The sequence below is a fragment of the Hyaena hyaena genome, unplaced genomic scaffold (assembly GCF_003009895.1).
Source record: "Hyaena hyaena isolate Hyena2069 unplaced genomic scaffold, ASM300989v1 scaffold_284, whole genome shotgun sequence".
NCBI classification, from domain to species: Eukaryota; Metazoa; Chordata; class Mammalia; order Carnivora; family Hyaenidae; genus Hyaena; species Hyaena hyaena.
The window spans coordinates 1,773,903-1,796,245 of NW_024080913.1; the positions used below are offsets into that span (position 1 = coordinate 1,773,903).

Consider the following 22,343-nt stretch of genomic DNA (forward strand, 5'->3'; position numbering starts at 1 on the left):
CTTTTCCAGTTTTCCTCTAGAGCCTAGAAAAAACACTATGTGAGGTTGGGTGGGGCCCAGAAGGGCTCATGCCATTTACAACCAAGACGGGAAATTAGCTTCCCGCTCTGGGGAAGGGGATCCCGCCGACAGGGGTCCGAATTCATTCCTCCGCCTCGGAGCGGCCCCCAAACTGCTGGCCCCGGCCCCTCCCCGAGCGCCGGAGGGGGCCGGGTTTGGGGGGAGGGGCGGGGCCTCTTCGGCCGCGTCGTCCGTCGCCTTGACGACCCGGACAAGATGGCGACGCTGCAGGGAGGGCTTCTGGGGCCGGACCCAGGGGCGCTGAGCCCCGCGCAACTGGAGCAGTTGCGCCTCTTCAAGGTGGGTGCGCCCCCCACCCCGGCCTCTGTCCGCGGGCAGCTACCCCGGGACAAGGGCCGCAGGCAGGGGGGAGGCCCGGGAGGAGGAGCGCGGGAGCCTGTGGTGAAGGGGCGGAAGGCTGGGGGAGACCCCTGGTAGGCCCCTGGGCTTTGGGGACCCGAACGGAGCCCGGCAGGCGCCTGAAAGAGCGGGAAGAACTACAGCAGGGGTTTAGGCAGTGGAGTGGCCCGAAATTCTTGCCGGAGACAGTAACTTTGATCCGAACCAGAACTTCCGGACGGTGGAGACCCGACCTTAGTAATGGTCCCTGAGCCGGAGCAGGATGCAGCTCGGGGGTGTTGTTCTGTAAGAAAACAGGCGGCTTCAAATTTCACACATCCCGGGGAAAGACCCAGGTCACGTGCCCATCTTGTGTGCCCAAAGCCTTCGCCCCCGCAGGTCTTGAAGCCTGAAACCCGTCTCCTCATGGAGTATGACCTTTTGCTCTCGTCCTCCCAGATTCAGACTCGGATAGCTAACGAAAAATACCTTAGGACGCACAAAGAGGTGGAGTTGCTCATAAGTGGTTTCTTCAGGTAGGTGGTTTTCCCAGCTGGCCACAACTAGCGGGGAATATGACCAAATCTTGTCTGGGGAGACATGATTGTGACTGGCTCCTTCTTTCTTTAAACACTCCTTATTGCTGCCTTTAGGAACACAAAGGCATAAAATATATTTTTTAAAGGTAGAGAATGTTTTTTAAAATGTTTAATGTTTATTTTTGAGACAGTGGGGGGAGGGGTGTGCAGAGAGGGGGAGACAGAGAATGTGAAGCAGGCTCTAGGCTCTGAGCTGTCAGCACAGAGCCCATTGTGGGGCTGAACTCACAGCAGAGCTGTGAGATCATGACCTGAGCCGGAAGTCGAATGCTCAACAGACAGCCACCCAGGAGCCCCAGGACTTTTTTTTTTTAATTTAAAGTTTATTTATTTGAGAGAGGGAGCGCAAGCAGGGGAGGGGCAGAGAGAGGGAGAGAGAAAATCCCAAGCAGGCTCTGCACTGTCAGTGTGTGGAGCCTGATGTGGGGCTCGAACCCATAAACTGTGAGATCATGACCTGAGCCGAAATCAAGAGCCAGATGCTCAACCAACTGAGCCACCCAGGCGCCCCTGCTTTTTGTTTGTTTTTGGTGTTACCCTTATTTCCTTTGGAAGATACCAGTAGGAGTCAAAATCAGCCCCACATCTGTACTAGGTACTTCAGATGGTTGTCCTGTTGGGACTAGAGGAGGGGAGAGGAGGGGACAGAATCCTGTCAGGCAGCCTACTTGCCCTCCCGGGTTCTGCAGGTCTCTGTTCTAGACTCACTCCGACCCATGAGAAGCTCCAAAGTGCTTTTGTTGGGAAGCAAGCTCTCCACTTGGGGTTTCCAGATCCTAATGATTTACAGTCATTCAGTCACAGCTCTCCGGAGCATACTTGTACACACAGTGTTTGGAACACTTAGGGTCTTGAATTTTGGGCCTGAAGAATGGGAAGAGTAGGGAAATTGTAGAAAGGTGTTCTTAAATATTTTAGTCTATAGTGAGGCAGATGAATCTTCCCCAAATTTAGAACTGATAATGCCATTCCTTGGCTGGAAGAATCTTCAATGACTCCACATTATTACCCCCTCTGCCTTTTTTTAACATTCCGTTGAAAGATAATAAAAAGTGGCATACCCTAACCTGGGTGAACGTTCACAAATCCCCCCAGATGTAGCTAGGGTCCTGACTTGTCTTAGCCCAGATTTGTTTTGCCTTTCTTGCACTTTACGTAAGTGGAATTCCACAGTAGGTGCTCTTTTGTGACAGTTGCTCAGCTGAGTCTCCTAGATCCTCCATTCTCACTGCAGGGTATGTTCGTCTTTCGGACTAGGCTGAGCGTTGTGCGCCCATCCCCCCCATCTTGTGAACTGAATGTAATCATCTCTCCCTGGCCTTCCAGTTCTCCATAATAGGCCCCTTCACTTCCCACTGCTCTCTGCACCTGCCCCCCCCAATCCAGCCAGACGGAACCTCATCATTCCACTGACCTCCCCACTGTCCTCATCTGTCAGGGGCACTGACACTCCAAGTGCCCTTCCGGACCCTGGGGATTCAAAGGTGGACAGGACCCAATCCCTGCTACCCCTGAGGGGTTTACCATCTGTAGGACACGAGCTGCTTCCTTTCATGTCTGGGATGCCCTTGTCCTGCCTACCAAAATCCCATGCGCACCGCAAGGGCTGCCCCCTGTTCTCAGTGAGTTTCTCCCTGTCCACAGCCCACTATTAACACCCTCTTATAGCTCTTCCTGGTGCTTGCTTGGCCTTTTGGACGTTTGGGAACTTACCCTTTCTCTTTAACTTGACTCATTTCTTTGAGGTGGTGCTTTATTTCATCTTAAAAAAAATCACTCCCTCATATCTAGTGTAGTTACTTACACAGAATCTGTGCTCAGTAATGATCAGATGGAATTCAAGGAGAAGGAAAGCCAATTAAAAAAAATTTTTTTTTCTTTTTGAGAGACAGAGCACAAGTGCGGGAGGGGCAGAGAGAGGGAGACACAGAATGTGAAGCAGGCTCTAGGCTCTGAGCTGTCAGCACAGAGCCCCATGCAGGACCCGAACCCACAGACTGAGATCATGACCTGAGCCGAAGTTGGATGCCCAGCTGACTGAGCTGCCCAGGCGCCCCGAGGAAAGGCGGGGCTTTACAGGCCTGCGAGGCCTCCTTCCAGGCCTGTGGGCAGGGCAGCCCTGGCACCACAGGACCTGGGCCCTCGGCCCTTTATTTACTCGCTTTATCAACTTGGGGAAATGATTAACCTTTTGAAGGTTTAATTTCTTTCATATGTACAGTGGAGCGTGATCGTTGCTGTTTCCCAGGGTTGCTGTAAAGTGAGATAATAGGTGTGAACATTCTTTACGAACCATAAACTCTGAGGGACCAGGCGCGCTCACCTCCACAGCGGCGCCAGGGCCTGCCAGCAGCTCGGTTCCTCTTCTTCACTTCATTGATGGTATTGTCCTCTGGCTCCGGTGGGAGTTCACGGTTGACGGTGGTCACGGGGCTGTGGGGTTGCGTATCTGTGCCTCGAGGACGAGGCAGCGCGTCCTTCTTCATCTTCACCGCCTGCCCGTGACCCGGTCTCCCGGTGTGTGACAGTGTTGGTTGAATGAATGACAAGCCTCGCCTGGCTGTGGCACGGCTGTTGGGCGGTGAGCAAGCCTGGGCGTGGTGCCATATAGAATGTATCTCTCCTTGCCTCCGAGCCGGGAGTCATGAGTGGGAGGGTGGGGGCCCTCTGGCTGCCTGCCCCCTGGGGGGGCGTGGCGCGGTCTGCCCTGCGCCCGAGCCTGGGTGCAGCCTGCCTTCAAGCCAGCTTTCCTCCTGCCCTCACCCCTAATGTTTTCCAGAGAAATGTTTTTGAAAAGACCAGACGACATCCAAGAATTTGCTGCGGGTGAGTAAGACAGCGTCGGTTTGGGTGTTTGAGAAACCGGCACGTTTGTACCATCTGCAGTTGTGTTATTGCCAATGCAGACTCTGGACAAGCCCACGGCTCTCCCTGCAGAGTCTGGGGTGCTTCGTCCCCTGACGTTCCCCCAGGGAGCTTTGTTCCGAAGGCTCCTTCCTCAAAATGAGGACAGGTCTGAAAGGCCGCAGAGCTTCCTCCTGGGGAGAACTGTGAAGAATCTTGAGATTCTCGAAGGAATATACTGGCAGCCCCTCCCCGGGAGGCCTGAGGCAGGGCCTCTTCACCCTGGCGGCCCATTAGAATCACCTGGGGAGCTTTTAAGAAATGCTGACGCCCAGGCCTGCTCCCAGAGGTGGGCATTTAATCACAGCCCCGCGCTCCTAAAGGCTCCCCAGGTGATCCTAATGGGCTCCACTGCCCCCCGCTGGCTTAAGGTCAAAGGTATTTAGAAGGAAGGGCTGGGTTGGGCGCTTTCTTGGGTTCTGTCAGCCCAGGGAGCAGTTTCGGCCTCACACCACTTCTAAGTGAGTCTGATTCACATTCTGCCGGGTGTATAAAAACCCTCTTCTGGCGTCATCGTGTGAGAGCCTGGCTCTCCTCGGAAAGGATATTCTCAGAGAGGAGAGGGCGTGCTAGCTCAGAGGCGAGCTGGCACGCGGAGCGGAGACGAGAATAACACTTGGCATTTATTTGGGCCCCGGGATGGGCTGGGAGCAGAACACTCAGAAGAGTCTTAGCCCCTGATGGCCCCTGTGTGTCAGCACGCTGACAGCTGACACACTGCAGGGCGGTGGGGAAGGAGCGGGAGCTTCCCGGGTGAGCCCTTCCTGGGAAGGCCAGAGGCCGTGCGGTGGGCGGGACAGGGATGTGGGATCTGCTGTGGGCGGGACAGGGATGTGGGATCTGCTGTGACTTCTCCGCTTGGCTGGAAAGCTGGGCCACTGGCAACAGCCCTGCTGAGTCCGAGCCAGGCCAGCTTTTGAGCCGCGTAAGCCGTCTCCCTCCCTGCCTTTCCCCTTGGGTTTAGACAATTTCTGCCTTTCGATTCTTCTCCCAGACTATTTCACGGATCCAAGACTTCCCAACAAGATTCACATGCAGCTAATTAAGGAGAAGAAAGCAGCTTAATTAGCAGAATCTTGATGCTCAGCTGCTGAGAGAGACCAGCAAGAATCCAGCCTCGGGGTGGGTGTTAACCTCACTTACAGACAGAGGCTTCTTTACTCCTGTCAAAATAAGCACCGTCTTCTCAGCCCAGGGTGTGAAAGAAACCAAAGGGAGAAGCTGCAGAGAAGTTTCATGCGCGTGTTTAGTTTTCTTGACGCTATTTTGGGGAATTAGGGGCTGTGAAGAGCGGCCCAGGGCTTGTCTGGCATATCCGCGGCAGGAGGAGGCGTCTGTCTTCTAAGCCTAGCGACACACACGCGTGTAGGAGTGCAGAGTGCCGGGGAGGAGGGTAGGACCTGCTGGGGCCCATGCCTGGCAGACTGTGGGTCCCCAGTGCTCCCGCAGTGGCCTTTCCTTCCTCCCCTGCTGCTTCTGGAAGGGGCGGGAGCAGTCTCCCTTCTTGGGGTTAGAGGGGGGCTTCCTGCTGCCCCTCATCTTTAAGCCAGGCTCTGCCTTGAGAGCCATCTCATGTTTTCCAGACAGAAGGATTTCTGAAGTGATCGTGTGGGCTGGGATCGTTTGGTGGAGGTGGGATTTCACAGCACCGTTTGTGTTTGCAGGGCCGCTGGAAGCCAGAGAGCCCCGGGCCGGGGTTTCCAGGCCACCTCGGGCCTGGCCTGCCTTTGCAAAGGCTTGTAAAGACGCTCATTAAAAACAGATCTTTCAGCTCTTTCCGCTGTATTTCACTCCAAGGGAGGAAGCCATCCCGTGGGGAGGGGCGGGGGGGGGGCGGTGCAGCTCGCTCCTACTCCGACCTGACAGGCAGCATGGCCTGATCTCTGACTGCGGCAGCCCACCCCAGCCCGGGGCCTCTGCAATTGGCCTGCGGGCCCTCCTCCCTCCCTCTCCAGGCGCCTTGCATCCAGAGCTAGGGCCCGACAGGAGAACAGGGGTGGGGACCCTGTGGGGACCGCCGATCTGGGTGGTGCTGAAACAAGCTTAGTCCACTCTCTGGGGCTTTGTCCTCCGTCTTCCCTCCTGGGTTACAGTGCAGCGTGTGCAGGCGAAGATTAACCCCTTCCTCCAGCAGCGATACCGACACCTGGCTGGAAGGACAGTGAGAAAACCCATTTAGGGTCACGCATCTTGTGAAATCTGAATCTAACAGGTGACCCAGAGGTGGTGGAGGTTTAGCAACAAGCCACGCGTCCATTTGGGTTCTAGCTAACAGGCCAGGCGTGGGCCAGCTGGCCTCAAGAGGTCCTTTCCAGGCCCAGAAGGCATAGACAGTCCCTGTGTCTACGGCCCACCTCTCTGAAGCCTCCACATCCCACTGAGTGAAGGACCCCTCACCCCTGAGTCTGGGTCCTCGTCGCCATGGCAACAGGCACCCCCCCCCCCCCCGCCCCAGGCATGTGGTCCATCTTGTTCCCAGCTGCCCGCACCGGCCAGAATGGAAGGGCAGTGCCTGGGTGGCTGGAGAACTATTAGAACCATTCACTGTGTGCGCCAGAACAGGAACCCAAGGAGTTATTTTAGGTACTTTCTGCATCCACTGTGGCTCCGACAGTGTGGCATCCCTGTTTAGAAAATCCAGACGAAGCCTCCAGCAGAAAACACACATGTGCGAAGGACCTCTGATGTGAAGTGTGAAATTAGACACTCTTGGAAACATTCCCGGGAGGGGGAGAGGCCTGCAGCGAGCTGGGGAGAGAACGGTGTGTTTTTCAGCTGCTTAAGGGTGTGCTGTGACCCTGTAAGAGGGCAGTGGCTCATTTCTGGGGGTTCCAGGCAGAAGGAAGAAAGGCATTTCGACTCGCGTATATTCGAAGGCCAAGGAAAGCACGCATCTGGTGCACAATCATGGTCATGGTGCATCTGCTCCGTGGGACGTGGTGTGCCAGGCCCTGCGGGCACGGCGGGGAGGCCTTCCTGCCACGTGCTGGTTGATGGTCCTGGAAGAGATGTTCAGCTTTCCCCCCAGACCTTAACTCTCTGGGTCTCTCACCTTTTAGACTGAAAGCTCCATCAGAGCAGGGACCAAATCTAAACGTCGGACTCGCTCACTGTCTAGTTCCTGACTTCCGGCCCAGAGCCTGGCACACAGCCAGTGCGCAGTGAGCATCGGTGGAGAGAATGGGTGCTTGCGTAACTGAGTGAGTTATCTCAGTCACTATAAAGGCTGTAACGCAAGGCCCTTTGGTGGCTCCGTCGTTTGAGCATCCAGCTCTCCATTTCGGCTCCATCCAGATCCCAGGGTGGGGGAATCAAGCCCTGCGTCGAGCTCTGTGTGGAGCATGGAGCCCACTTGAGATTCTCATGCCATCTCTCCCCCACGCATTCTCTCTCTCTCTCTCTCTCTCTCTCAAAATACTCTAAAGTTAGACACCAGTGATGGAAATAGGTGCACATAAAGGAGGAAGAGAGAATACCTTGCTTTCGAGAGGGAGGGAAGCCTCAGGAACTGGCACGTGACAGGTGGGAAAGGATTCGCCGGGCAGATGTGGAGAGGGGTGGGGGGCCGGGGGGCCACAGGTGCTACCATGTGCCGAGCAGGGCGGTGGCAGCGAACCCCATCCTTCTCCTGTGAACCTGGCCCCTTTCTTGCTACCTGGGCGTCGGCTTTATGGAGGACAGCAGTGGGGGGGCCCAGGCAGACGGACGGACAGACGGCACGCCCTCTGAGCCGACCCACCAACCACAGCCACACTCCTTGGCCTCCCAGCCTGCCTCGCAGCGCAGCGAGGAGCAGCCCAACGTTTGGAGCAGCTCTCCAGACGTTTCTAGGAGAGCGTTTGCTTTCTTAGCAACGATAAGGGGGAGAGGGAGTCTGACAGATGAAGATGGGGTGCCCCCCCTTCTCACCTTCCAGACTTGAACCTGCACGTGATGTCTGGAGCCAAGGGGCGGTGGTGAGGCCATGAAGTGACGGGCCGGAGGGTGAGAGAGTCAGTCCTCCAAAGTGGCTGAGAGGAAAGATCAGAAGACCAAGGCCCTGCTGGCCTCTTTGAGCACTTGCACAACCTAGCACATGCCTGCCTCTGGACTTCTTGACAACTGAGGAAAATACACCTCTGATTTGCTTTGAAAGCCCACCAGCCTTTAAATCCTGACCCACCACTTACTAGATGTGCGGCCCTGGCCCAGGCCCTTAATTTCTGTGACGTTAGCTTTCTCACCTATAAACCAAGATGTGTAGTTCATACCTCTCAGGGCTGCCGGGTCAGGGAGAGCGTGCACAGTGCCTGGCACGCGGCAGCGCTCACGGGGAGGGCAGGCTGGTGGCTCGGCACAGGGTGTGCAGGGGCAGGAGTGGTGGGAGAAGGGACGGCAGGACAGGTCACAAAGGGCACCGCCCACTGGGCCAGAAGGTTACTCTGTATGGTGCCGGCAATGGAGAGCCAGCAAAGGATCTGAAACCAAGAGGAGTTCATGACGAGATTTGCGTTTAGAACGTGTCAGTGTGGAGACCAGCTCAGGGAGACTCGGACTAGAAGTGGAGAGACCTGTAGTCCACGCCACCACCATCTCTCCCTGCCCCTCCTCACTCACCTCTTCGCAGGTCTGCGCTGACCCCAGCCCCGTCTGTGAGCTGACAACGCCAGGCTCTGCGTGGAACAGAAGACCAAACCGTTCAGTCTTCCTGCCCAGTAGTCTGGCTGTGGGCAAGTTCAAAGGTTCAGTAGCCTCAACAAGCACCCATCTCTTCAGCCTTAGCCTGGGGCCTTGCCCCTGGGAGGGGCTGCTTCTGTACTCCAGACAGGGAGAGGGAAGGAGAGCCCACCAGGGGGTCCCTCTCTTTCTGTAGGGCAAGAAAAGTTCTCCTGAAAGTTCTCACCTTCCTCTCACCTGCCACAGCAGGCTCATGGGGTCCACCCAAGTGCCCCAGAGACCAGGAAAGGGAACATTCAGTTCCTCTAGCTTTTTTTTTATTTTAATGTTCATTTATTTTTAAGAGACAGATCATGAGCAGGGGAAGGACAGAGAAAAAGAGAGACACAGAATCTGAAGCAGGCTCCAGGCTCTTGAGCTAGCTGTCAGCACAGAGCCCGACGCGGGGCTCGAACCCACAGACCGTGAGATCATGACCTGAGCCTAAGTGGGACGCTCAACTGACTGAGCCGCCCAGGCGCCCCACTTCCTCTAGCTTCTAGGGAAGAAAGTGTCTGGATCAGAGTGGGAATTGCTGTTGGACCAGCCCCAGAGCAGTGTCTGTGCTCCTTCCTTCCCCATGTCCTGGCCAGAGTGATCTTCTAAGAAACCGGAGTCAGACTCGGTCACTCTCCCGCCTGAAACCCTCCCGCAGTCTTCCAGGCACTTAGATTCCATATAGCTCTCCAGGGAGACACCCCCCAAGCCCCCACCTCTCAGACTTTCTCTGCCCCCTGCCTCCCACCTGCCCGTGTTCCAGACACACAGGTCTGGAACGAGCAGGAAGGGACTGTACCAGGGAGGCTTGTCTTTTCTGGAAAGTGGGTCTGCCCCAGAACACCACCCTCACCCGCAAGTCCCACTAACATCTCATTGCCCACACCTGTGTACATGGCCTCCTCCTTGAGGGGGGCTCGGAAGTTGTGTATTTAGTTGGCCAACAGAACCCAGACAGGCACTCTCTGAGTCCTTTCCTAGGGATCCAACTGAAGCGGCTTCCCCCAGACATTTTTAATATTTAATTTCATAAAATCTCCCGCCCCCCACAGAAGGCTGAGCACTTGGGGGGGTGAGGGGGCTGATCTGTGCAGGAGCCTGGAAATAGGAGACGGAGTCTAGGATTTAAGAGGAGGAGTTGGCAGGACTGTGGTTAAATGGGCTGGAGTTATCAGGGCAGGTACAGATTCTAGAATGACTCCAGGTTTCTTGGATGGGGCAGAGGGAGAGGTGGTGGGATCAATCGCTAACACAGAATGGAAGTAGATGGGCTGGGGGAATGGGGACATGGATTTAGACCCAGAGGTGTCTGCTGGGTTTAGAACTGGGTTGTGGGTGAAGTTGGTATGAATCACTGCAGTGGGTTGTCAGTGGGGTTGGGCTGAGTGGACTTCCTAGAGGATGTGAGCTGGGGATGTGGGTATGGATGCACATGGCTGTGGAGACAGCCTTCCGGGAGCATGGTCGCGAGTGGAGACTGAGGACAGGCAGCGGGTAGAAGGGGATGCCGGGTCAAGGGTGGGCTTTTGTAAGGGGAGGTGCGTGAGCATCCAGGGATCTGGCCTTTTCATCTCTTGAGATCTGTTACTTTCAAGCTAGAAATGGTAGGAGCCTCTTGGAAATGTTGCTCAGATTGGACCTGATGGCAGAGGTGATGGGGACTCACAGGCTGGCCTAACTGTGCCACCGCATGGCCTGGAATGACCTCTGTGTCAGCTCCTCCTCCTCACACTTGGGGCAGTGGCTCTCACAGGCCTGCAGTAAGGATCGCCCCCGTCTTTTTTTTTTTTTTTTTCTTTTTGAGAGAGAGCACGAGAGCGAGAGCGTGAGCACAAGTGGGGGAGGGGCAGAGAGACAGAGACAGAGACAGAGACACAGAATCCGAAGCAGGCTCTGAGCTGACAGCCCAATGCAGGGCTTAAACCCACGAACCGCAAGATCAAGACCTGAGCTGAAGTCAGATGTTTAACCAACTGAGCCACCCAGGCGCCCCAGGATCGCCCCAGTCTTGGGGCACAGAGCGGCAGGAGAAGGGCAACACCTAGAGGGTGAGGCTCTCTCCTTCTAGCCAGACAGGCTTCTACCGCCCTCTCCTGGGCATGGCTGCAGAGGCCGCCTGTTCCAGGCCTAAGTGAAAACATCCCCGGAAGAGAAACAGGGCTTTAGGAATGGGGAAATAGTCACAAACTCACAGATTCCTGTAGAAAGAAGTTTCTTCAGAAGTTACAGCACCCAGGGCCTTGTCTCTAGCAGTGCTGCTCCATGCGCTTTTTAGATGTTTCCTTTTTTTTTTTTTTTAAGTTTAACATTTATTTTTGAGAGACAGTGTGAGCAGGGGAGGGACAGAGAGTGAGGGAGACACAGAATCTGAAGCAGGCTCCAGGCTCCGAGCTGTCAGCACAGAGCCCAATGCGGGGCTTGAACCCAAGAACCGCGAGATCATGACCTGAGCCAAAGTCGGATGCTTAACCGACTGAGCCACCCAGGCGCCCCTTTATTTTATTTTCTATATTTTCTTGATTGCTTGATGTGGTTGCCATTATTATGGCTTTGGAGGTGGGGACAGGAGCTCAGGAGCTCTCGGTGGGGGCGGCTTCCTCTTCACCTTTGGAGGGCTACCAGCAGCCATGTGCAGGTCTGGGCGGTTCTTGCTCTTGCGGATAGTGAGCCTAGGGCTACCCAGGGTGGCCAGGGCATTCTTGTGGACAGTGGTCCTCACGCAGGAGGTGGTGGGTTTTTGCTGGCCGGATCTCTGCTTCCTGCCCTCCACGACACCCGTGCCTTTGGCCAGCAGCCCCGTGCCCACAGCCTTGCGGCGAATCAAGCCTGTTGTAGCAGGAGGGAGTTGTGAGCCTGCAGGTTATCGGGCTGGGCGCTGTGTGTCTGCCTGTCCTCCTGGACAGGAAGCTGGGCGGACCCAGCGGCAGCTGCTCGCACTGTGGCCGCTGCAGATGGAAAAACAAACTGGGATTTTAAAGCTGAATCACCTGTTGACCTCCCAGGGAGGACTCCATCTCCAGGGGTTAGGTAGAGCATGCATGGCCCTAGCACCCTGCGTCAGTGCAGTTGTTGAAACCCTCACTAGGTGTGAAGTAGGATGGGGTCCTGGGGGAGGGGAATGCGTTGGTGGGGGAAATACACCCTGTTCGAGAAGACCGACCATGGAATTGGGCGACTGGTGCTGGAGGCTCTCAATGCCCAGAAAGAGACCTGAAGGGCTGACGGTAATTATTCTCCAGCTTAAGGCCAGCTGTAAAGCCTGAGGCCCTCCTTGGCAACTTATAAAGGGACTTTTATCTCTTGCATCTTGACCCAGAAACCTGAGAATAAGTTCAAGATTTAATTATGAGAGTAGGAGAGCTCCAGAGAAGTTTGAGTTCTTAACGCTGCCAGGGCTGTTTGGAAGGCGCTAGACCCTGAGACACAGGGTGGGACATCTGGGTTGATGCTTTAGAAAATCTTGAATCCCCCCATTCTCCTGCATCCCCTGGGCCTGCAGAAGTACCCACTTCTTCCCGCCCATGACTATCCCTCCTCCCTTACCCAGCTGGGTGACCCCTTACAGAAGAGGGCCCTGGAAGCACCATGGGCCTGGCCAGCAAGTACTTGCTGAAGATGGGTGAAGATGTGTCAGGCTGGATTCTGTGGGTGTTGGATCAAGGAGGGTGGATATAAAGTTTGATAAGGAAGAGTAGATGGATATGGAAGTAACTTTCCGTGATATAGGACTTAATGCTCTGACAAGGCTCCCAAGAGATATTGCTAATATTAGGATAAGGTGCTCCACAGCGCACCTGGGTGGCTCAGTCTGTTAAGCGTCTGACTTCGGGTCAGGTCATGATCTCATGGTTCATGGGTTTGAGCCCCGTGTTGGGCTCTGTGCTGACAGCTAGCTCAGAGCCTGGAGACTGTATCAGATTCAGTATCTCCCTCTCTCTCTGACCGTCCCCTGCTCATGCTGTTTCTCTGTCTCTCTCTCTCAGGGGGAAAAAAAAGGATAAGGTGCTTCTTAGAAACTTGGAGGAGGCCATGGCCCACTTTAAGTGAAGCAGAAATGCCAGAACAGGGCCCCTGGGAGGCTCAGTCAGTTAAGCCTCCGACTTCGGCTCAGGTCATGATCTTACATTTCTTGAGTTCAGCCCCGTGTCGAGCTCTGTGCTGACAGCTTGGAGCCTGAAGCCTCCTTTGGATTCTGTGTCATCCCGCTCTCTCTGCGCCTCCCCCTCTCTGAAATATAAATAAACAATAAAATATTTATTAAAAAAACTAAAAGTGCCAGAACAGTTATGGTATATGTTGGAAGAAGACATTGAAGGGCTAAAAAACGTGGGCATGTTAGAGTAAATATGCTAAGTAAAGCCAGAAAAATCACCAGATGATTATGTTCCATCAGAGGGCCCAAGGGTAGTCTGTTTACCAAAGTGATAAAGAATGTACTGGTGAGATAGGCACAGTTTCACTGAGAAGCTCAGGGATGGTCTTGCTCTAAAGGCTAGTGGTGAACTATCACGGAACTGGGCTCACTGGTCACAGTGGGGATGGCAAGACACTGGAACAGGCAGGTGGTGGGTGCCCAGCTGTCGGAATCAAAGTGACTGAGTGGTGGGACGGGCAGCCAGGGTCTGGATCTGGTTGGCAAATTACTGGAAATGATTCACAGAACATGGCTTTTCTAGGAACAAGATAGATGGCACTCAACAAGGCTGTTTTCTTTTCATGTTTGTTTTTGAGAGAGAGAGAGACAGAGCTTGAGTAGGAGAGAGAGGAAGACAGAATCCCAAGCAGGTTCCAAGCTCTGAGCTGTGAGCACAGAGAAACGGAGCTCAAACTCACAAACCATGAGATCATGACCTGAGCCAAAGTTGGATGCTGAACTGACTGAGCCACCCAGGTGCCCCTCAACAAGGCTATTATTGCTCAATCTGTACAATAAAAAGAAGTTAAGGATGGATGATCAGGAGGCTGAGGACAGCCACTTGATAAAAAGTTACAACTCATTAAAAAAAAAAAAAAACACCCAACAGTTCTTCCTGTTTCTACACCTGAGCCAGCTTTAAGAAATAATTCTTTATTGGGGTGCCTGGGTGGCTCAGTCAGTTAAACATCCGACTTTGGCTCAGGTCATGATCTCAAGGTTCGTGGGTTCAAGCTCTTCGTTGGGCTCTGTGCCGACCGCCCAGATTCTGTGTCTCCCTCTCCCTCTCCTGGCCCCTCCCCCACTTGCTCTCTCTCTCTCTCTCTCTCTCTCTCAAAATAAATAAACATTAAAACATTTTTATTGAAGTATAATTTATTTACATTAAAACTCCCCAATTTAAAATCTACATGTTAGTAAGTTTTTCAAATTAACCATCACCACAAGATAGGTAACATTTCCATCATCGCTCGACATTTCCTTGTGCCCAGTGATGTACTGAGCCCGCTTACATCTAGTGGGTTCCAAATGTTAGCTAGCACCTCTTCCATACTCAGTGTTCAATGACATCACACTGGGTACATGAAATTGTCAGTGGAAGGAGTGTTTACACCACAGGAATTGGCAAATGCTACAAACCAGGGCCTCCTTCCCACTGAAAGCTGGTTGTTAAACATTGACTAGCCCATCACTGCTCATGCCCCTTTGCATTCCGATCCCCATCCAGAGCTCTGGCTCCTAGCCACTGCTGACACCTTGAGTTTTGAGAGTTTTGCTTGGATGGAATCATATAGCATGTAGTCCTTTGTGTTTGACTTCTTTCACATATCTTCATATATTTATTTATTTATTTATTTTAAATGTTTTATTTATTTCTAGGAGAGAGAGAGAGAGACAGCGTGAGCAGGGGAGGGTCAGAGAGAGAGGGAGTCACAGACTGAAACAGGCTCCAGGCTCTGAGCTGGCAGTCAGCGCAGAGCCCGACGCGGGGCTCGAACCCACGAACCGCGAGATCATGACCTGAGCCAAAGTCGGACGCTTAACCGACTAAGCCACCCAGGCGCCCCTTCATATATTTATTTTTAAGTAATTAATTAATTTTGAGAGAGAGAGAGAGAGACAGTGTGAATGGGGCTTCAGTTCACGAAACTGTGAGATCATGACCTGAGCCGAAACCAAGAGTCAGACACTTAACTGACCGAGCCATCCAGGTGCCCTTCACATAGCATATTTTTAGATTTATCAGTGTGGTGTGTATCATTAGTTCCTTTACCTTGATGAGTAGTAGTAGTATTCCATTGTTTATGTAATGCTGATGGCTATGGGTTATTTACATTTGGGGTCATAAAGTTCCTATGAACATTAATACATCATTAGTAACTTTTCATTTCTCTTTAGTAAATGCCTGGGAACAGGGCTCCTGAGTTCAATGGTAAGGGCACGTGTAACTTTGGAATTGCCAAAGTCTTTTCTGAAGTGGCTATCCCATCCAGCATTCCTACCAGCAACATCTGACCAGTTTCTCTGCATCTTCACCAGCATTTGGTGTTGTCACAGTTTTTAATTTTAGCCATTTTGATAGGCATATAGTCATATCTCGTTTGTGGTTTTAATTTGCATTTCTCTCATGGCTAATCGTGTTGAATATCTTTTCATGTGCTTATTTTCCCTCTACATATCCTTTTTGGTAAAAAAAACCGTTCAGGTCTTTTGCCCATTTTCTGGTCAGATTGTAATTTTTTTCACTTTGAGTTTAAGAGTCCTTTTTATTTTCAAGATGCCGCTCCTTTGTTAGATCCATAGTTTGCACAAAAAAAAAAAAAAAAAGCTTGCCCTTTCATCCTCTTCACATGGGCTTTCCAAGAGCACATTTAAATTTTAATGAGGCCCAAATTCCTGATTTTCCCTCTTATGGATCATTTGGCATAAAATTTAAGAACTCTTTGGGGCATGTGGCTACTCATTTGGTAGAGCATACGACTCTTGATCACAGGGTTGTAAGTTCAAGCCCTACGTTGGGTGTGGAGATTACTTAAAAATATAAATCTTAAAAAAAAAAAGAAAAAGGCACTTGTGAGGATGAGCACTGGGTGTTATATGGAAACCAACTTGACAATAAACTATTTTAAAAAAAGGGAAAAAAAAGAAAAAGAACTATTGGTCTATTCATAGATCTTGAAGATTATTTTTTAAACAAAGTTTTAGAGTTTTAGTTTTTAGGTCTGTGGCCATTCTGAGCTAATTTTTATATAAGATGTTAGATGTAGGTTAAGTTTTATTTTGTGCCTATTGCTCTAGCATTTGTTGGAAAGGCTATTTTTCCTCCATTGGATTGTTTTGGTGTCTTTGTTAAAAAAAAAAAGAGTTGGGCATATTCGTGAATCTGTTTCCAGGATCTGTATTCTGTTCCACTGATCTATGTGTTTATCCCTTCACTTACAGGTTTCTCAGCATTGATTACTGTAGCTATATAATAAATCTAAAAATTGGGTAGACTGATTTCTCACATAATATTCTTCTTTTTCAAAATTCTTTAAGTTATGCTAGTTCCTTTGCCTTCCATATAAACTCTGGGACAATCTTGTATATGTTTACAAAAAATACTGGGATTTTGGTAGTAATTACATTAAACCTGCATATCAGTATGGAGTAGAAGTAATATCTTTACTATGTTGAGTTTTTGGATCTATGAACACAGTTTGGATCTATGAACACAGTATGTCTCTCTGTTTATTTAGATCTTTGATTATTTTCATCAACATCGTGTAGTTTTCACCATATATATCTTGTATGTTTTCTTAGACTTATACCTATGTATTTTTGAGCAATTTTATTTTTATTAAAAATTTTTTAATGTTTTATTTTTTTTGAGAGAGAGAGAGACAGCATGAGCAGGGGAGAGTCAGAGAGAGGGAGACACAGAATCTGATACAGGCTCCAGGCTATGAGCTAGCTGTCAGCACAGAGCCCGATGCGGGGCTCAAACCCACGAACCGTGAGACATGACCTGAGCCAAAGTAGGACACTTAACTGACTGAGCCACCCAGGCGTCCCCTCTCCATGAGTTTATGATCATGTGATTTTCTTCTTTAGAGGGTTAATATGGTAGATTATACGGATTGACTTTCGAATATTGAGCCAGGTTTACATCCCTGGAATAAACCCCAGTTGAGCACGGTATATAAATCTTACTGTAATTTGATAAAATCTATTTGCTGATACTTTGTTAAGGAGTTTTGCAGTTATATTAATGAGAGATATTGGCCTGTACTTTCTTTTGTACTGTTTCGTTTTCATGGTAATACTAGGAATTGGGAAGTATTCCCTCCTATTTTGTGGAAGAAATAATATAGAACAAGTGTTATTTCCTCTTTAAACATTTGGTAGAATTCTCCAAGGAAACCACCTGGACCTGAACGTTTTGGGGGGAAGGAGAAGGGGAGAGATTAAATTATGAATTAATTCCCCTTAATTGTTACAGCGCTATTCAAATAATCTGACCCTGTCAGAGTTGGTGGTTTGCGTTTTTCAAGGATTTGGTCCATTTTGTCAAATTTATTTTTTTCTTTAAAAATATTTACTTTAATGTTTTATTTATTTCTGAGAGAGAGAGAGAGACAGCATGAACGGGAGAGGGTCAGAGAGGGAGACACAGAATCCGAAGCAGGCTCCAGGCTCTGAGCTGGCAGTCAGCAGAGCCCAAGGAACCGTGAGATCACGACTTGAGCCAAAGTCGGACACTTGACCGACGGAGCCACCCAGGCGGCCCCATTTTGCCAAATTTACACATGCAGTTTATAGTATTCCCTTATAATCTTTTTGGTATTTGTGGAGTTTCTAGTGATATGCTGTTTCATTCCTGGTATTTGTAGTTTGTGTCTTTTTTTTAGTCAGTCTTGCTAGTGGTTTGTCAATTTTATTGATGTTTTTCAAAGAACTAGCTCTTTCATTGATTTTCTCTATTTTTCTTTTATACATTCCTTTGCTTTCTATTGCTTTTCTTATTTTTATTTCCTTGCTCATGCTTGCTTTGGGTTTACTTTGGTCTTTTTTTTCCCTTAAGGCCTGGAGCTGGCTTCAGATAAAATGACTTAGTGCTTTGATTTTTCCTCAGCACTGATTTAGTCGTGTGCCACCATGTTTGATGTTTTCATTTTTATTCAGTTCAATGCATTGGAAATTTGTTTCCCTTGAGAATTCCTCATTGCCCCAAGGATTATTTTCAAGTGCATGTAGCTTTGAAGTATTACAAGATCTTTTTCCTCCTTTCTTTCTACTGCTGTGCCCACGGTCATCAGAGAGCACGTTCTGTGTGACTCCATTTTTAAACCTGTTGATATTTGTCTTGTGGTCCAGGTTAAGGCCCATCTTGGTGAATGTTCTGTGGGAGCATAATAAAGGTCTGTTCCGCTGCTGTTGGGTGGAGTGTTCTATAAGTGTTGATTAGGTGCTGCTGGCTGATTGTGGTGTCATCTCAATATTGGCATCTATTGTCTTTTTTCATTCAGTTTGAGATATTCCTGGTTCTTGGTATGATGAGGACAGCCCCCCCTCCCCCATATATAACAACTTTCTTTTAACGTTTGTTTTTGAGAGAGAGAGAGAAACAGAGACACAGAGAGAGAGAGCACACACACAAACAGGGAAGGGGCAGAGAGAGAGGGAGACACAGAATCTGAAGCAGGCTCCAGGCTCGGAGCTGTCAGCACAGGGCCCAACGCAGGGCTCGAACCCAGACTGAGATCATGACCTGAGCTGAAGTCAGATGCTAAACTGACTGAGCCACCCAGGTACCCCACAACTTTAGTTTTTTAAGTAATCTCTACGCCCAACAGGGGGTTTGAACTCACCACCCCAAGATCAAGAGTCATGTGCTCTTCTGACTGAGCCAGTCAGGCAACCCAAGATGACTTTTTAGTGGAACCTAGATATTTTGGTCATGAGGATTGAATCCAAATTTAAACTTCTTGTTTAACTAACTTTCTGTGAACTGCTTTGGCATGGGAGGGGCAGGTGGGACTTCATGACCCTCCACCACCCCCTCTGCAATGCTCCCTACAGCACAGTGCAGGAAACTATCTCTGGGGAGCAAACTGAGGCAATCATAGGGTTCATCTCGTTTATTTCCCTTTTCTCATTTAACGAAGTTCTGCACTACCTGCTCAATATCCATAAATATTTCTTTTATAATTTTGTGTTTTTTTTAGTTGTTTATAATGGGAAGGTGATTTCTGTAGGTGATCATTTCATGAGTGGAAGTAGAAGTCTTCCTGAACCAGTTTTTCAGCTGGAAACAACTGAAGTAAGAGGCTAGGCCCCTAGGAGAAAGGACCCTGAAACAGCATGGTAAGCATATAAGGTAATAACCCATCCCTAGTCCTACCCTGTAAGGACTCACAACCATTTGTTTACTTAAAACACGCTGGAGAAAGAGGCACATTCAACCATTTGAGAAACTATTGTATACAGGGTCCTATCTGACACTGATGTCCACAGATCTGAAGCATCATCGTGGCCCCTGTTGGAGTGGCAGCGCATGGGGGTGGGGTGACAAATGTACTCAAGGCCCAGGTTTAGCTCTCAGTGGTCCTGCTGGGCTCATTGATCCACCTAGCGGTCATTTCATTGGTCCTTAATGGGTAGCTGAGACGGATATACTTGATAGTTGGCAGAACTACACTAACCATGATAGGGTAAGAGCTATCATAGTGAGAAAGGCCAGCACCAAGCTCCTGAAGCTGCCTCCACCATCTCAGGCCAAGATAATCAATAAAAACTATCCCATCAGTGGCCCTCTTGCAGACCTATAGGATGCAGGGACAGTGGGCCCATTAAAACACCATTTAATTCACCAGTCAGGTCCCTGGTAAAACCAGAAAGTTCTGGAGGATGACAGTGGATGACAGACATCTCAATCAACAAGTAATTTCAATTTTATCTGCCGTGCTAAATGCTAAATGTGGGGTCTTTGCTAGAGCAGATTAACACAGCCTCAGGTACATGATAGGCAGCCACTAAACTGAGCAATACACGGTTTCCCATCTCTGTAAGAAAGGAGGACCAGAAAAAGCACTTTCACCAGTGGGATGAGCAGTGCTATCTATTGTCTTGCACCTGGACCGTGTAAACCCTCCCACCCTGTCATGACAGGTCTTGGACCATATGGACATTCCACAGATTATCACATTACTGCACTGATGACATCGTGGTAACTCTACAGGAGCAGCAAGACATGGCAAGTACGCTAGAGGCCCTCACAGGATGAACGTCCTTCCAGTAGTGGTACCTAAACCTGCAAACATTCACTGATGTCTTTAGAGGTCCGGTGGTCTGGACCATGCCAGGATGTTCCCTCCAAAGTAAAGAAGTTTGACATCTCACGTCTCACTACTAAGAAGGGAACACAGTGCCCGAGAAACGGCCTTGGGGTCTACAGACATCATATTCCACACTTGGGAATCCTATTCTGGCACATGTATCAATTTTGATGATAAATGGACAGATGCAGACATGACCTGAAAGGACATAATGACCAGGTACCTTATCAGGCAGCCTACTTGGACCAGAAGTACAAGTTGAGGGGTGTGGGTAGAAATCTAGATGGGGAGTAGACAAGGGAGCGGAGTACCAGTGCAGACAGGGGAAGTTACAGCAGCAGGGGCTGTGGTCTGTCCCAGACCTTCCTGTTAAATAGCTTTCCCCGGAAAAGAGGCCCAACAGGTTCCTGAAGGGATCACTCTAGAACCTATGATGCAATGGATCCGAACAGCACAAAAGGTGGACTATAGTGAAGACCTGGTGTGCTGCCCAGACTCCCGGCTTCAGGACCGAAGCACTCATTTCCCAAGCTGCTCAGAATGCAGAGAATGCTCACCTGAGTCCCCCTGGGGAACTGCTTTTGCCTGAAGTCAGGCACCTCACCCAAGGACATGGCCCTTTTCCAGCTAATGTGGGTGTGTGTCCACCTGCTTCAGCAGGGTACACGTTTCCACACAGCCATCCTGGCTTGAGTGTGAGGGACTGACCGAGGTCATTGTTGAGACGTCTCGGCTTAACCTCCCCTCTACAGAATCCTACTTCCTGGACTCCCCAACCATAAACTTCCTGCACACAAATTCCCAATTCAGTCTGTTTCACCAGAAACTCACACAATGACATATTTAAACACTTTTGAGATTAGCTGTGTGGAATTTAGTGCCTGATGCTCAGGCAATTTCAGAGACCTTCATGATGGGGACATGGTGGTGCGGAAAGATGTGTTAAATGAGCTTTTCACCAGGAACAGCAGGGATGGAGACCGTTGAAATGGCAGATTTCAAAAATCAGTTTTAAGTTTCAGCATAACTTGAGTTCTGGAGTCTGGCAAGTGTGAGGCTGGCTATGGTTTTCAGCGCAACTGATGACACTTCTATTAGTTGGGATGGCCTCATGTGCCTCAAAGTGCTTAACCAACTCAGAGTGGTAGGTGAGCTCAAACACTAGGTTAGAAACTAGTATCTCTGAGCTTCTGATAAAGACAGGAAAGAGTCGATGGTCCCATCTTTACCACTCCTAAATTGTGTGACCTCACATTGTATTTCAGCAACTAGCACAATCCATTTGACAACAGTTGCATCTTTTTTCCACTCACAGACCTTGAACTTATACAGAATTATCTACTTCCCTTATCTCTTATCAAGATACCTATTCCATAATTACCCAATGACTAGCCCTATATCTTAATGACTAGCCCTATATCTTAACCTTGGTCTGGAAACCAAGATACCATCTTTTCCAAAATTTCAGGGGCTGGTTATGGAAATAAAAGATAAGTTCCCTTTTTAAGCTTCTCTCATCTCAGCTTCATTTTCTCCAACAATTACTCTTACGCCTTATTCAGATCCCTTTGGAAAAGGAGAATCCATTGTGCTTACTCATATTTATAGCTTTATCAATATACCTAACAAAAGTAACTTTTAAGATCAAAGATGTATCAGCTTGTTAGGTAATTTGCCCACAGCACCCATGGGATGTAGCCTGCAAATCCATTCTCTTCCTTCATTTTTAGCACCAAACTCCAGTAGCTCAAGAGGACAACCTACTTGGAAGTTCTATCCCCAGTCTACTCAAGCCCCATAAACAGCATCTAAGAACACAATCTCTCTAGTCAACGGTTTTGTAATAGCACTGCATGGTGACAAATGATAGCTACACAGCTTAATGTATAGAATTATCCAACCCCTCTGCTGTACACCTGAGAATAATGTAACATGGTGTTGTCAACTACAAGTAAAAAAATTAAAACGTAAAATTTACCAAAGCATACGTACACGCTTAAAGACCATACATGGTACCAATTTGCAATCAAGGGAAATGTAAACAGACATAAAGGTGCAGCATTAAATCATAACTGAATAAAATTAACTGTAAATACAAGAATAAAAAAATTAAAAAAAAATAAAATAAAAACAGCATAGCCTCTTTATTTCCTCCTGAAATACAAATGTTGTTTGTAGGAGAATGAGCCTACTACTGGAGACAGCGACTAGCTCTTCCATTTGTTCCAGTGAATTTCAGGCTAAATAAGATCCAAACTGTTTCCATCTGTTAATACTCAGCTTATGAAATCTACAGCCTGGTACTCCCTGAGCAGGACTGCCCCAGTAAGGCCGGATGTGATAACAGTCAAAGATGGAGGATTCAACACGTACATGCAGTTTTGGCCGATGTCTTCACGTGCTCTGTAAAATTCTACTATTTTGTCAGAGCTGCAGTCATCCTATCAGGATGATGGCCCATCGCTGCTCCAATGATCCTGATTCTGCTTTTTTTTTTTTTAATGTTTACTCATTTTT

The 22,343-nt window shown here is 49.5% G+C and overlaps 2 protein-coding genes and 1 long non-coding RNA gene across 4 annotated transcripts; 1 reads left to right on the forward strand and 2 right to left on the reverse strand.

Annotated features, from left to right (window-relative positions):
* Nucleotides 1-262: 262 nt before the first annotated feature.
* On the forward strand, nt 263-21,755 carry RIIAD1 (regulatory subunit of type II PKA R-subunit domain containing 1). 2 transcript variants are annotated; one of them, XM_039246264.1, is made up of 6 exons: nt 263-360; nt 859-935; nt 3,778-3,824; nt 4,897-5,024; nt 19,660-20,045; nt 21,557-21,755. In XM_039246264.1, the coding sequence occupies exons 1-4, from the start codon at nt 277-279 to the stop codon at nt 4,965-4,967; spliced, it is 279 nt and encodes a 92-aa protein (XP_039102195.1). In that variant the 5' UTR covers nt 263-276; the 3' UTR covers nt 4,968-5,024; nt 19,660-20,045; nt 21,557-21,755. The 2 variants fall into 2 exon arrangements, with proteins under 2 accessions (XP_039102195.1, XP_039102193.1); XM_039246262.1 differs by lacking the exons at nt 19,660-20,045; nt 21,557-21,755 and adding an exon at nt 5,567-5,678.
* LOC120241252 lies at nt 5,674-7,062 on the reverse strand. Its single transcript, XR_005530851.1, has 3 exons — nt 6,955-7,062; nt 6,490-6,650; nt 5,674-6,052 (listed from the first exon to the last, which is right to left on the reverse strand). It is a non-coding gene; the product is annotated as an uncharacterized LOC120241252 (long non-coding RNA).
* On the reverse strand, nt 11,137-17,877 carry LOC120241231 (60S ribosomal protein L28-like). The gene is made up of 2 exons (XM_039246231.1): nt 17,799-17,877; nt 11,137-11,420 (listed from the first exon to the last, which is right to left on the reverse strand). Exons 1-2 carry the CDS (start codon nt 17,875-17,877, stop codon nt 11,137-11,139), a joined length of 363 nt encoding a protein of 120 aa, XP_039102162.1.
* Nucleotides 21,756-22,343: the final 588 nt, after the last annotated feature.